At 50.9% G+C, this 13,355-nt stretch overlaps 1 protein-coding gene across 1 annotated transcript in view; it reads right to left on the reverse strand.

The window, feature by feature from the left end:
- Positions 1-373: 373 nt before the first annotated feature.
- Positions 374-13,355, reverse strand: part of GRIK5 (glutamate receptor, ionotropic, kainate 5) — a 49,931-nt gene continuing 36,949 nt past the window's right edge. Inside the window, exons 15-19 of the mRNA XM_014531438.1 lie at positions 13,145-13,318; positions 4,178-4,343; positions 2,740-2,965; positions 679-807; positions 374-590 (exon numbers count right to left, since the gene is read on the reverse strand). Coding sequence (XP_014386924.1) covers positions 439-590; positions 679-807; positions 2,740-2,965; positions 4,178-4,343; positions 13,145-13,318 — 847 coding nt within the window. The 3' untranslated portion in view covers positions 374-438. The remainder of the gene's footprint in view (positions 591-678; positions 808-2,739; positions 2,966-4,177; positions 4,344-13,144; positions 13,319-13,355) is intronic.

A 13,355-nucleotide genomic window follows, 5' to 3' on the forward strand; every position in this document is an offset into this window, starting at 1 on the left:
CTGGCAGGGAGAGGGAAGGTCCGAACAGGCTAGGAGGGCAGGGGCAGGAATGGTCTGGCAATGGAGGAGTGGGGCTGGCAGCACCCGAGGCCCCGGACATAGTGGGAGACCCGTCAGCAATCCAGGCTCGTTCAGCTGCATTCTCCTCGCCTCTCTCTCCCCGTTTCTTCTTGCTTTACTACCTCTGCCTCTCCCCACATCCTCTCACTGTGCCCCTTCCCACTCCTTTCCCCGGCATCCTCGTCGCTGCCCCTGCCCTCCTCATGCCTGTGGATTCTCCCCCCAAACTGCTCTCTCCTCTTCTCAACCTCCTCTACCCCTGAACTCTCCCAGACCCCCTCACCTCCCTGGCTCCCCGGCCCCTCCTCGCAGCCTGTTTCCCTCCAGTGTGGCCCCCAGTGCTACAGTCTTCATGCCCCTCCAACCTGGACGCCACTGCTACCCCACACCCTTTGCCAACCTCCTCACCTCTTCGGACTCTGCTGACCTCCGCGTGGACCATATAAACTCCATGACGGCCACGAAGACAGCAATGATGAGGCCACAGATAAGCACAACAAAAATGCCGCCAATGTTCTCCATGCCCAGACCTGGGGATCGGGGGAGAGCCAGGGGTTGAACTGTGCGGGCACGCGGCTGTGAAGGGTCTCCCAGGGGGCACGCATGCAGGTGGCTGACCTTTAGCGCGACGGTCCTCCTCCTTGGGACACCGGCTCCCCTCCCACCACTTGCGCTTCAGGATCTCCAGCCGGTTGTTCTCTTGGAGCTGCAGGATGGCCAGTGTGATCTCGTCCCGGAACGGCGAGCCTGGGCGGCACATGGGGCGAGCGGCCATGGGGCCCGAGCCCTGCCCACCAGACCCCCACTGCTCCCTGTCTCCACCATGTCCCCAGGGTCTGCTCTGTACACCTTTGAGTCTGACCACTGCTCCCCTGCAACCATGCCTAGCCACGCCCACTGCACCCCAGGTCAGATTGGCTGTGGTCCCTCCCTGCAGCCCCCTCTCATCCCCAACCAGGCTCTTCTTCACACAGCAGCCAGAGGAACAATTTCAGAAACAGAGACCATGCCTCCCTCATACTTAAAACTCTCCAGTGGCTTCCTGGGGCCGCGAGGACAAAGTCCTCTCCTGGCCTACACGGTCTAGCCCAGTGGTTCTCAACCTTCTGGCCCTTTAAATACAGTTCCTCATGTTGTGACCCAACCATAAAATTATTTTCGTTGCTACTTCATCACTGTAATGTTGCTACTGTTATGAATCGTAATGTAAATATCTGATATGCAGGATGGTCTTAGGTGACCCCTGTGAAAGGGTCGTTCGACCGCCAAAGGGGTCGCGACCCACAGGTTGAGAACTGCTGGTCTAGCCGCTGGCCAGGCCATTGGGGCTCCACCGCCCCCACGGCCCTCAGCTCTAGCCACACTGGCCTCCTGGCTAGTCCTCCAGGAGGCCCCCCTTAGCCCCCCACCCAATCCCCCGGGAGCTTTCCCTCTGCCTGGGATGTTCCTTCTCTCAGTTCACTGAGGGCTCTGCTCATGTGGTGCCTCCTCAGGGGGTCTTCTCTAACGGACTTTATTTAAATGACAAAAAGCGCTCTACTCCGTCAGTTCTTCCCCTTAATTTACTTCAGAGCAGTTGTCACCACCTGACATCACATTATAAAGCTGTGTTCACTGTCGGTTTGCTGTCTGTGCCCCTAGCAGAGGACAGGAGGGCAGAGCTTGCCAGCTCCCCGCTGTGTTGTCCCAGCATCCAGCATCCAGCACACGCCTGCACACGGCCTGGAAAAAGACCCCCAGCCACCTCTCCTCTGCATGGCCCAACCCTGGACCACCTGTCTCCTTCAACCACCCCACGCCTACCCTCTCCTGTGCTCATTTCTTCATTCACTGCAATATGTCTTGAGCATCGACCAGCGCCAGGAACTCGGGATATGGGCGAATGGGCTGCTTAGCATTTATCAGGCACCTACTATGTGCCAGAACCTTGGTTTATAGAATTGTATTCACGCCTCACAGTGATCCTGTGAGGCAGGTATTACCAGCCCCAGGGCAGGTAACACTGAAGCTGAGTTGGGGGGCAGAGGGAGCAGGCATTTGAATCCAGGTCAGTGACTCCAGAGCCTGTCCCCGCAAAGCACCAAGCCACACTGCTTGCCTGGCACAGTACCGACGCTGCTGCGAAGCAGCTAAGATTTGGGGTAACGTGTTAAACAGTAATATGTGACTATCGCAGCAGTCATCAGCATATGAAGAGGTTTAAAAGCTAAAATGCCCAAATTTGGTGGCAATATTGGTGGTGAGCTTCCAACACTGAGCCCTGGAAAAGCATGTCTAAGTCTTGCTGGCCGATCCACCCATTCTTCTATCCTCCCTCCGCCCCTCCACCCAGCCAGCAGTATCCATCAGCCATTTTCTGAGCACCTATTCTGAGCCAGGCTGTGGGTTTCGTGCAGAGAATCTGAAGTAATGAAACCAGGTCCTCACCCTCGAGGGGTCCTGGAGCCATGTGGGAAGGCGCCAACCTCCTGCCATGTGCTGACCTGCACAGTCTCCCGCACTCCCAGCAGCCCTGCGGGGCTGGAACGGATTGCTCCGAGGCCCGTTTTCACAGGTTGAGGGCGCAGAGGCTCAGGAAGGTGACGTCACCTGCCCAAGGCCCCACAGCCAGGAGGCCCCATGGCAGACCTAGTCTGTCCCCGGCCTGCTTGCCAAGCCCCCAGTCCTGCCACCACATACCCAGGGGCATGCCGATGCCGTAGCCCTTGGTGTCAAGGAGGCCCCCAATCTGGGTGAGGTTGCAGTTGAGGCGCCGGTGGTACTCATTCATGGTGGACTCGAGCAGGAAGGCATAGCGAGAGTTGAGGACGCGGGCGATGCCCTCCTCTGTGCTCTTGACAAACACGCTGGGCTGCTTCGACTGCATGTAGTTCCACATGCGCTGGTACGTCTGGTACCGTGAATTCTGGACAGAGTGGCACAAGGGGGAGAGGTGAGGGGCTTTCCACCTGCTGCCCTTCCCCTGAACCCTGTCCCCTGCCCTCCAGCAAGTCTCCCTCAACCCAAGAGAGAGCGAGGAGAGCAGAGGAAGACAGAGGAGAAACCAGATGGACAGACTGCTCAAGGCGCGGTCTAAGACACCCCCCCCCCCCAGCCAGTGAGACCCCAAGGACCAAAGACTTGGGAAGAAGGGGTCACGGTCTAGTTTTCAACACCAGCCCTGGCTTCCCAGTGCTCCCAGGCCTTACTCATAGAACCCGGGAGTAGATGCTCAACCCTCAACTCTACCGAGGGCCCAGTGGTTCAGGAAGACCTGAGTCCATGCTGAATAGGACAGCTTACTTCCTATAGAACCCGCGGGAACATTTTGGGAACGACTACTCCTGTCCCGACCACCTGATGCCCGCCCTCCTGCACCCACATCCCCCTCTTTGATCTGAGGTCCAGACTCTGCTCTTCCTTGGTACCCCACAGACCCTGCCCCGTGGCTTGGCAATCTCCCAACCCTATTCCAATGGCCTCCCACCTGGGGGAGCTGGTCCCGCCACTCACCTGAGAAACCTGGGAACTCACCCCCCTCCTTCTCAGCTGCTTACCCCTTCAGCCAGCGGCCACTGCCCAACTCCAGCCTTCTCTCCAGCCCACTTGTCTACCCCCAACTGCCCCAGAGGGAACGTCCAGCTTTTAAAGGGGTCACCCCTCAACCGTTCCCACATCCCCACTCACAGGGTCCAATCTCAGCCCTACCCTGGCATTCGAGGCCTCTGCAGTCTCTCACCCAAACCTCCTCGCCAGGCTTGCTTTCCTTTTGATTTCTTCCCACCACCCAAGACACACTGGACAAGCTCCCTTCTCCTTGAAGGGCCTTCCCTCTTCGCTGGCTCATTTCGCCAGGCCTGACCCTCGCAGCCTCCAGGACCCCATTGGCCTGTCCGGCACTGATGTGGCACTGGATCCCACACCTGCTTCCTTTCCCCTATTCCTTGGGTGAAAGTCCAGTTTCCCCAGCCAGACAGCAGACTCCTCATGAGAGCACGAGCGTGTCCTCTGCTCCCTGGCCTCCTGGACTTTCAGGACAATCAGGTCCTCTGACCCAGGAGGCCCCGCCCAGCCCCACTCTGAGCTGCTATGCATGGTGGGGACCCCAACACCAAGCCAGACAGCTTCGGGGGCCCACCTGGAAGAAGGTCATGGTGGAGCCAGCGTGGATGGTGCCATACTCAATGTTGGTCTGGTCTGCCAGGTCATCAGCCGACTCCACAGGCACCTCCATGCGCTGCACGGTGAGGAAGGCGGCCAGGTTGGCGGTGTAGGAGGAGATGATGATCAAGGTGAAGGCCCACCTGAGGGGTGGGAGGGGTGAGCTACAAGCTGGAGTCACCCTGCCACCCTGCCCGTGGCCATGGGCCCCATTGGTGGTGCCCCTCAAGGATCTGACAGCTAGAAGGCTCAGTGACTGCTAGAAGGCTCAGTGACTGCTGATTAGTGGGAGACTGGAGCCAGACTCTCTGGGTTTAAATATCGCTTCCAGAGACTTCCATTTCCAGATACAGGAGAATAAGGTGGTCTGGGAGTATTCTCCCACCAAGAAAAACTAGAAAACTAGACGTAGACAGAATATAGAAAAACAATTAAATACATAGGACAACAGGCATCACAGGACTGTGATCCCTGAGGGAAAATAAATAAATGAAGCGAGCCTTGGCATTGCCAAGGCTGCGGGTGGATTTAATCACAGACTGCAGTGCCAGGCAGGAAGGAAAGCCCAGTCTGGCAGTCTCGCTGAATTGTGGAGATGGAGATCAGAATTCAAGACGGCTGGGATTTGCGGGATAGAGTGCCTAAGGGGAGAGCTGCACAGAGAGGGCTCCAGAAGTCTCACTGGGTCCCCTTGAGTCTTTGGCTGAATATCAGTCTGTTCGCACAGGGTGAAATTCCAGACAGAACAACTTTCAAAGAGAGGACAATTCCCAGGGCTGCAAATCTTTTGAGCTCCCTCCAGCCAGAGTCGAGAGATCTCACTGGATTCATGAGACATTCAGAAGAGACCCCAAAGGACAACACATTAGAAATAGAGTCAGCTTAGCCCTAGAATAGAGGCCACGCTAAGCCTGCACCAAAAGAACAGGCCTGGAAAGGATAAAAATAATCTAGAAGTAACCTAACTGCCTGCCAGAAAAAGTCTAAGACTTGTTTGAAGCGTACTTTCAACAATGTAAACAGTGTGAAATTCACAACGTGTGTCATCCAATAAAAAAATTACCAAATAGCCGTGGCTGGGTCGCTCAGTTGGAGCGTCATCTCATGCACCAAAACGTTACAGGTTTGCTCCTTGGTCGGGGTGCGTATGGGGCAACCGATTGATGTTTCTCTCTCATATCTATGTTTCTCTCTCTCTCTCTCTCTCTCTCTCTCTCTCTCCCTCTCTCTCTCTCTCTCCCCCCCCTTCCTTCCTCTCTCTCTAAAGTCAATAAACATATCCTTGGGTGAGGCTTTAAAAAAATTACCAGATATACAAAAGCAAAGGAAACTGTAACCAAGAGTCAAATCACTCAATTGAAAAGACCCAGAGTTGACAGAGAGGACAAGGACATTAAACAGCTATTATAAACATGATCAGAATGCTCAAGGATATGAATACAAACATGAGCATAATGCAGAGGAAGGCGGAAGATATAAGACAGAAGTGAGAGAAACGTCTAGAAACGAAATATACGACACCGAAGAGGGAAATTTTACTGGAAGGGATTACACAGATCAGATGCTGCAGTAGAACGGAACAGGGAATTGGGAGAAAGTGAAAGGATCTATCCAAAACGAAGCACAGAAAGGAAAAAATGACTGACCAATAGCATGGAGCCTGAGTGGCCTGAGGAATAATATCAAGTGATCTTACATGTGTGGCTGGAGTCCCAGAAAGAGGAGAGACAAGGAATAACAGAAAAATATATATTTGAAGAAGTAATGGCCAAATTTTTTTTTCAAATTTGATAAAAACAAAGGTACAGATTCAAGAAGCTCAATAAATCCTAGTAGAATAAACAGACATACACACAAAACACATCAAGGCACATTATAACCAATTGCTGAAAACCAGTGATAAAGAGAAAATCTAAAAAGCAGCCATGAGTGGGGAAATATATTACACACAGAGAATCAAAGATAAGAGTGACAGGCTTCTTGTCAGGAAGTGTGCAAGCCAGAAGGCAATGTAACAACATGCTGAAAGGAAAAAGCAACCTACCAACCCAGAATTCCACATTCAGAAAAAAGACCCTTCAAAGAATAAAACACACTAATGAATTTTTCATGCAAACAAAAGCTTGGAGAACTAATTGCTAGCAGACCTGCACTTTAAGAAATGTTAAAGGAAGTTCTTCAGGTAAAAGGAAAATACTAGATGGAAATTTGGAAGTACATAAAGGCATGAAGAGCTTCAGAAATGGTAGATGTGTGGGTAAATATAAAAGACACAGTCCTCATTTTTAAAATTTCTCTAAAAGACATTTACGGTTAAAGTAAACACACACACAGCGAATGTACTGTGGGGTTCGCAAAATAAGCAGAAGTAAAAACATAACAACAGGAGCTCAGAGGACGAGAGGGAGCTGTGGAAGCACATTGTTGTAAGGGTCTGACATCTTCTGTGAAGTGGTATAATGTTACCTGATAGTACTTTGTAATAATAAAAGATGCATATAAAAAAATAAAACAAAGAAGTATAGTAAGTCAAGAGCAGGCATACAGCAGAATTTTAAAAATCTCAATAAATCCAAAAACAGGGAGGAAAAAGAGAGAATTGGGAACAAAGAACAGATGGGACAAATAGAAGAAAAACAGTAAGCTGGCAGATTTAAACCTGACCATACCAACAATTACAAGAAAGGTCTCAATCAGGGGTTGGCAAGCTATGGCCCACAGGCCAAATCTGGCTTGCCATCTGTTTTGGTACACAGGCTAAGAATAGTTTTCACATTTTAAAATAATTTAAAAGAAAGCAAAAGAAGGGTCATATATCATGACACATGACACATAAAGTCCAAATTGTAGTGTCAGTGTCCATAAATAAAGATTTATTGGAACACAGCCACACTCACTCATTTGTGTATTGTCTAAGGCTGCTTTCACACTGCAATCAGAGTTGAGTAGTTACGACAGAGACTGCATGGCCAGCAAAGCCTAAAATATTTACTATCTGGCCTGATAAAGAAAAAGTTTGCCAATTCCTGCTTCAAGGCCTAAATATAATACATAAGGAGGTTGGAAGTGACAGGATGGGGGAAAGATATACTCTGCAAACACTAAGCATAAGAAAGCATAGCTATATCAATATTAAAGGTAACTTCAGAACAAGGACTGTTACCAGGAATAAACAGGGACATTATAATGAGAAAGAGATCAATTCATCAAGAAGACATAACAATCCTAAACACTTACACATCTACTTATAGAGCTTCAAAATTCACGAGGCAAAAACTGATGCAACTAAAAGGAAAAATAGATACAATTTCTCCACAATTACAGGTGGAGATTTCAACACGCCTCTCTCAATAATTGCTAGGACAAGTAGACAGAAAATCAGCAAGGATGCAGACGACTTGAATAATGCTATCAGCCTACTGGCCCTGATGGCCATTTACCTTCTATGCAAGTGCACAGAGAATAGCTATCAGGAAAGGACGTATTCAGAGCCACAAAACAAGTCTCAATAAATTTTAAAGGATTAAAATCCTACAGAGAATATTCTCTGACCACAATGGAACTAAACTAGAAATCACTAATAGGTCTCTGGAAAATTCCCAAAGCTGGCTCCATCACTGCCTAGCTGCGTGACCTGGGATCACCAGTGAGGTAAGTACAATTGTGGGCCCCTCCTCACAGGGCTGTTGAGTTACATCTGTGCGAGTGCCCACAGGGCCCAAGGGCAGTCAGTCTTTCTTACCTGGCCCTCTCTGTCCTACTACTTGGGAGAGAGGCCAGGCTTCCTGCAGAAGGTACAGCTCTGAGAGGGCCTTCCAGGCCACACCTCCTCCAGCAGGTAATATTGAAAACAGCCCTGGCCCTAGGTTGCTGGTTTGATTCCAGGTCAGGGCACATGCCCTGGTTGTGGGCTCGATGCCCCCACCCCTGTAGAAGGCAGCAAATCGATGTTGCACTCTCGCATCATGTTTCTCCCTCTCCCTTCCTTTCTCTAAAAATCAATCAACTATTCTTTTTAAAAAAGTAATGAAAACAGCAGCTGCCCTTTCCTGAGCAAACATGCACAGCACTGTGCAAGGCACTGGGGTGGGGTGGAGAGGAGGATAAGAGAGGAATAATACAGCCTCCTGCAAACCAAAACCAAAACCCAACACACACAGACCCAGTCTGATACCTCCTCTCCGGGAACCAAGTCTCTCCGAACCCACCCCACTGGGCAATGTTGTCATTCACATAAGACAAAATTATTTAGTGCCCGGCAGACACCAGGACCACCTAGACCAGTGATGGCGAACCTATGACACGCATGTCAGAGGTGACACGCGAACTCATTTTTTTGGTTGATTTTTCTTTGTTAAATGGCATTTAAATATATAAAATAAATATCAAAAATATGTCTTTGTTTTACTATGGCTGCAAATATAAAAAAAATTTCTATATGTGACACGGCACCAGAGTTAAGTTAGGGTTTTTTAAAATGCTGACACGCCGAGCTCAAAAGGTTCGCCATCACTGACCTAGACCCTGAAAATACAGCATGGCTGACCGGTGGTGGGATGGGGGTGGGTGAGAAGAAGGGGCCACTCACCGTGACAGAGCAGGGGAGCCAATGGGGAGTTTGATTTCAGAGTAAGGATGTGAGCTCCGTTTTGGACAAGTTGAGTTTAAGGAGGCCATCGGGCACCCAAGCAGGGTGGGTAATATGGCCCCGGAAGCACAGGGCAGTGGGCCCCCCTCAGAAGCTGCCTGTTTAGGTGTGGAGCACTCTGATGGTCGAAATGACGGAGGGGGCCCCTGGTGTCAGGTGTCTGACAATGCAGCCCAGTCTCCACAACAGGGAAAATCTGGACCGTGATTATCTGAGCCTATCTCCTCGGTACATAAAAACCAAAGTATTTTTACATGGTTACAATAGAAACTAAAATTTCTAAATTTAAAAAAAATCCTCACTCCAGGATATTTTTCCATTGATTTTTTTGAGAGTGGAAAGGAAAGGGGGAGACAGAGAGAGAGAGAAACATCAACTGGTTGCCTCCCACATGAGCCCCAACCGAGGCACGTGCCCTTGACCGGAATCGAACCCAAGACCATACAGTTCGTGGGCTACGCTCTATCCACTGAGCCAAACCGGCTAGGGCAGTGGTTGGCAAACTGTGGCTCGTGAGCCACATGCGGCTCTTTGGCCCCTTGAGTGTGGCTCTTCCACAAAATACCAACTCCTGCACATGAGCCACGAAGTTTCAATCGCACTGTACGTGTGCGCCCACACGTGGTATTTTGTGGAAGAGCCACACTCAAGGGGCCAAAGAGCCACATGTGGCTCCTGAGCCGTGGTTTGCCGACCATGGGGCTAGGGTAAAACTGAAATTTCTAGAAATGCACCTATTACTTAGATTGAGGAAGAACTCGGTGCTGCTTTGTTTGAAACTTTGCCAAGAACTGCTCACCATTTTGGGAAATTGCATCTCTGACAGCACAGCCCTGCTCGTGGTACCTGAGTCCCCAAGTCAAGACACTAGGACCAGCTGCATCCATAAACCGCCACCTTCACCTTTATGTTCGTACAAACGCACACATTCACCGACTATTTCAGTGTCGTCTCAGGTGTTGAAATAATTCTATTAAACGGCCTCACTTCCTGTGACTACACATTCGCATTACACGCAGGCACCTGACTGTTGCAGCCAGTCTTCTAGCATCGTCCCACCCAGGCGATTACGCTTCACTAGCCAGCTGTTTTATCATAAATCACTTCCCTTTTTCTCCTTCTGTATTACAATTAGGGCGTTTTATTGCTTTGTTTTAAATCACATGTATAGGTAGATAGATTACCCTTGAAATTCATCGGGGTGGAAAAGGGGATGTCACAGAACATTTGTTGTAAACAGGGCGTCACTGATGTGGAGGGAGGAAATCCATGAGATGCAAGGGTGAAATGAAACAGGATCCAAAGACGCAGGTGGAAACTGGGAGGAATCAGCAGAGGGTTTCTAGGAGGAAGGTGGGAACAGGGGGTATTGGACATATCAATAAAGGGGTCCCGTGTGACCCCAGTGGAGATCCAGATACTGGCTAGAACTGAGGTTTGGGGGCCTTCTTGCCAAGAGGGCATGAGGAAAGGGCAACTGGACCTGAGGAGGAGCTGAGGACAGTGGCAAAGGAGCAGCCAAAGACATGCCTGGGAGCCTGCCTAGGTGAACTGATGAGAAAGTAGGAAAGAGGAAGGTCCAAGGACTCATGTCCTGGAGTGACCGCGGGAGAGCCTGACCACTGACTCAGCTCAGAAACTGACTTCCACAGCAGAGCTGTGCTGAGCACTGACCAGCCCTTGGTGTGGCTGTAGGTGGCTGTGGCCCCACTGGACACTGGTGAGGAGGAGCCCCGGCAGCGGGTCCTGGCCCGGCTGCTGCTGTTGAGGTGGCAGCCGAGTCTGACAGGGTACTGGCACCTGCACCCACCACCCCACCACTGGCCCTGACCTGCCCAACCATCGGGCCAGGGTCCCTTTTGAAGATAATAACCACCTGTGGAAACATCTTTTGAACGAGCCAATGTGTGGGAAGACTCAGGGTGAAATGAGAGTGAGCCAGGTCAAAGGCTCTAAGGAGAGAGGATGTGACTGGGGGTTTCCTGGTGATAGCGATGGGAAGGGGCAGGGATTGCCCAGCTGGGGAAGCCAAAATGGCCTGCAAAGAGGAGTTCCCTGATTCCCAGCCACCTCCTCACACACGTGCCTCCCCAGGCCTGTCTGGAGTGCTCCTCCCTCTCTGTGGCACGGATGCCTGTTTCAGCCTTTCGGACTCAGCCTGTCACCTCCTCAGAGGGGCCCCCCCGAGCACCCTGTTCTCTACTGCTCTCTCCCTGCGTCGGGTTTGGTTCCTCACTACCAGTGTATGTGCATCTCATACGTCATTACACTGAAAGTACTAATGACTTTCACTTGGGGTGCACTGTAGGCAGAAGGAAGCCCCCCTCGCAAGATGTCTACACCCCAATCCTTGGATCTTGTATGTTCCCTCACAGTGTAAATGGGTCTTTGCAGATGATGAAGTTAAGGGTCTTGAAATGGGGACATAACCCTGGATTGGCCGGGTGGGCCCAGTGAAATCGGTGTCCTTCTCAGCAGCAGCAGGAGGTCAGAGATAAAAAGAGAGACTTGAAGATGTTTGCTCTGGCTTTGGGTCATGGGCCAAAGCATGCAGGTGGCTCCTAAACGCTAGAAAAGGCAAGGAGATGGGCTCTCCCCGGAGCCCACAATGGTTCTCAACCTTCTTAATGCTGCGACCCTTTAATACAGTTCCTCATGTTGTGGTGACCCCCAACCATAAAACTATTTTCGTTGCTACTTCATAACTGTAATTTTGCTACTGTTAAGAATCATAATGTAAATATCTGATATGCAGGATGTATTTTCATTGTTCTTGACCCACAGGTTGAGAACCGCTGTGAAGAATCGGCCTGCAGACACCTTGATTTTAGTCAGTGAGATCCATTTCAAACTGCTGACCTCCAGAACCTTATGTTGCTTTAAGCCATTAAATTTGTGATTTTTGCAGGAGCACTAGGAAACAAATACAGAGTAGAAGACTTGAAATGAAGCAAATCCCAAAAGGCTGGGAAAAAGGCATCAGTACTCAAAAGTTTTGAAGCCAGTGGACCAAGTGAATGGCAAACAAGGCCATCTGGTAGTTAGTCCCTCTTAGTTGGGAGAGAGAAACACCTGCTATCATTACAGTTAGTCTTGAATTAAACAAGTTGGGAATTAGACAATATCTTTGGCACATACGCTTGGCATGAAATATGACGTCCCTGTGTTTATGTATCTGTTCACTTGTTTATTCTCGGCTCCTCTGCCTCTCGAGGGCTGATTCTTCACCCGAGTGCCTGACCGAGTGACTGTTTGTGCAGGAATTCTGACTGAGAGGAGGCGAGGAAGGGGTGCTCCGTGAGAAGGCCTGATGCCTGGGACTGCCCTGGAGGAGTCACCAGGGGCCTAGAGAGCAGGGCTGGGGCTGGCTGGTGTGAGTGGCATTGGGGCCAGCTTGGCCCTGCCAGCCCTGCCTCTAGCCGAATGCATGCTCTGTAGTAAATCACTCCTTCTCTCTGGGTCTGCCTTCTAACAAGCCAGGAGAACATACTCTTCCCTAAGCATTCTCCTCGGGTTTCTGTGGGTCTAATGAGGGAAAGGAGGTGAGAAGCGTTATATGATCTGCAATAAAGTCCAGGTGCTACTTGGAAGATGGGGAGCAAACTCGAGTGCTTATGGAGGCCAGGCCAGGCGTGACTGGAGGGGGAGAGGGGACGAGGCCGAAGGAACAGACAGCAACGCCAGGTGGAGATGCCAGCTGAGTGCCACCAGAGCTGAATTTTCTAGAAGAGAAATCTGGATTTGTGAGTGAGTTTGCCCAATGTTTACATGTTGCCAACTAATTTTTTAAAAATTTAAACTGTGGGCCAGACACCATAAGTTGGTGTCTGCTCTCTGACATGTAGCTTCTCAGAGCTTGTCCAAGCTACTGGGTCCCCATAGGACTTGAGGGACCAGGTGTCCCTGTCTGGGCCTTGGCCTCAGGATAGTGAAGGATGTCCTGGCTCAAGGATTCTGTCTCTGTGATCCCCAGAGCAACGTCTGAGACAGCGACAGCACTGGTACCACTCTGATCGTGACCCCTCATGTCAGCAGAAGCACTTTTCTGTAATAGCCTCACTGAATCCTTACACCCTGAGCCATGGGCGTTCTTATCCCCATTTTCCAGATGAGGAGACTGAGGCATGCAGAGGAAATATGGCCTATCCAAGGTCACACAGTTAGTGAGTGGCAGAGCTGGGGCTCAGCTCTCCCCACCCCATTCCCTGGCACACAGCTGGTAGTGGGGACCAGGGATCCAACCAGGCCTCAGAGTGACCCCTCCCAGTCCCAGGCGGCAGACAGAAAGCCTCTCACCAGACTCCGCTGACGCAGCGAGTGGACAGCGCCCGGGGCATGATCTCCGAGCCCTGCTGCATGAAGCCCCCGACGGGGAACCAGAGGCTGTTGCCCAGCGTGTACTGGTTCTCTAGGATGTGGGGGCGCGCCCGCAGGCATGGGTGTGGGTTATACCACTCGTAGGGGCTCAGCCTGCAGAGAGAGAGACGTGGTGGGGGCATATGAAGGG

The sequence above is a fragment of the Myotis brandtii genome, unplaced genomic scaffold (genome assembly GCF_000412655.1).
Source record: "Myotis brandtii unplaced genomic scaffold, ASM41265v1 scaffold803, whole genome shotgun sequence".
Classification (NCBI taxonomy): Eukaryota; Metazoa; Chordata; class Mammalia; order Chiroptera; family Vespertilionidae; genus Myotis; species Myotis brandtii.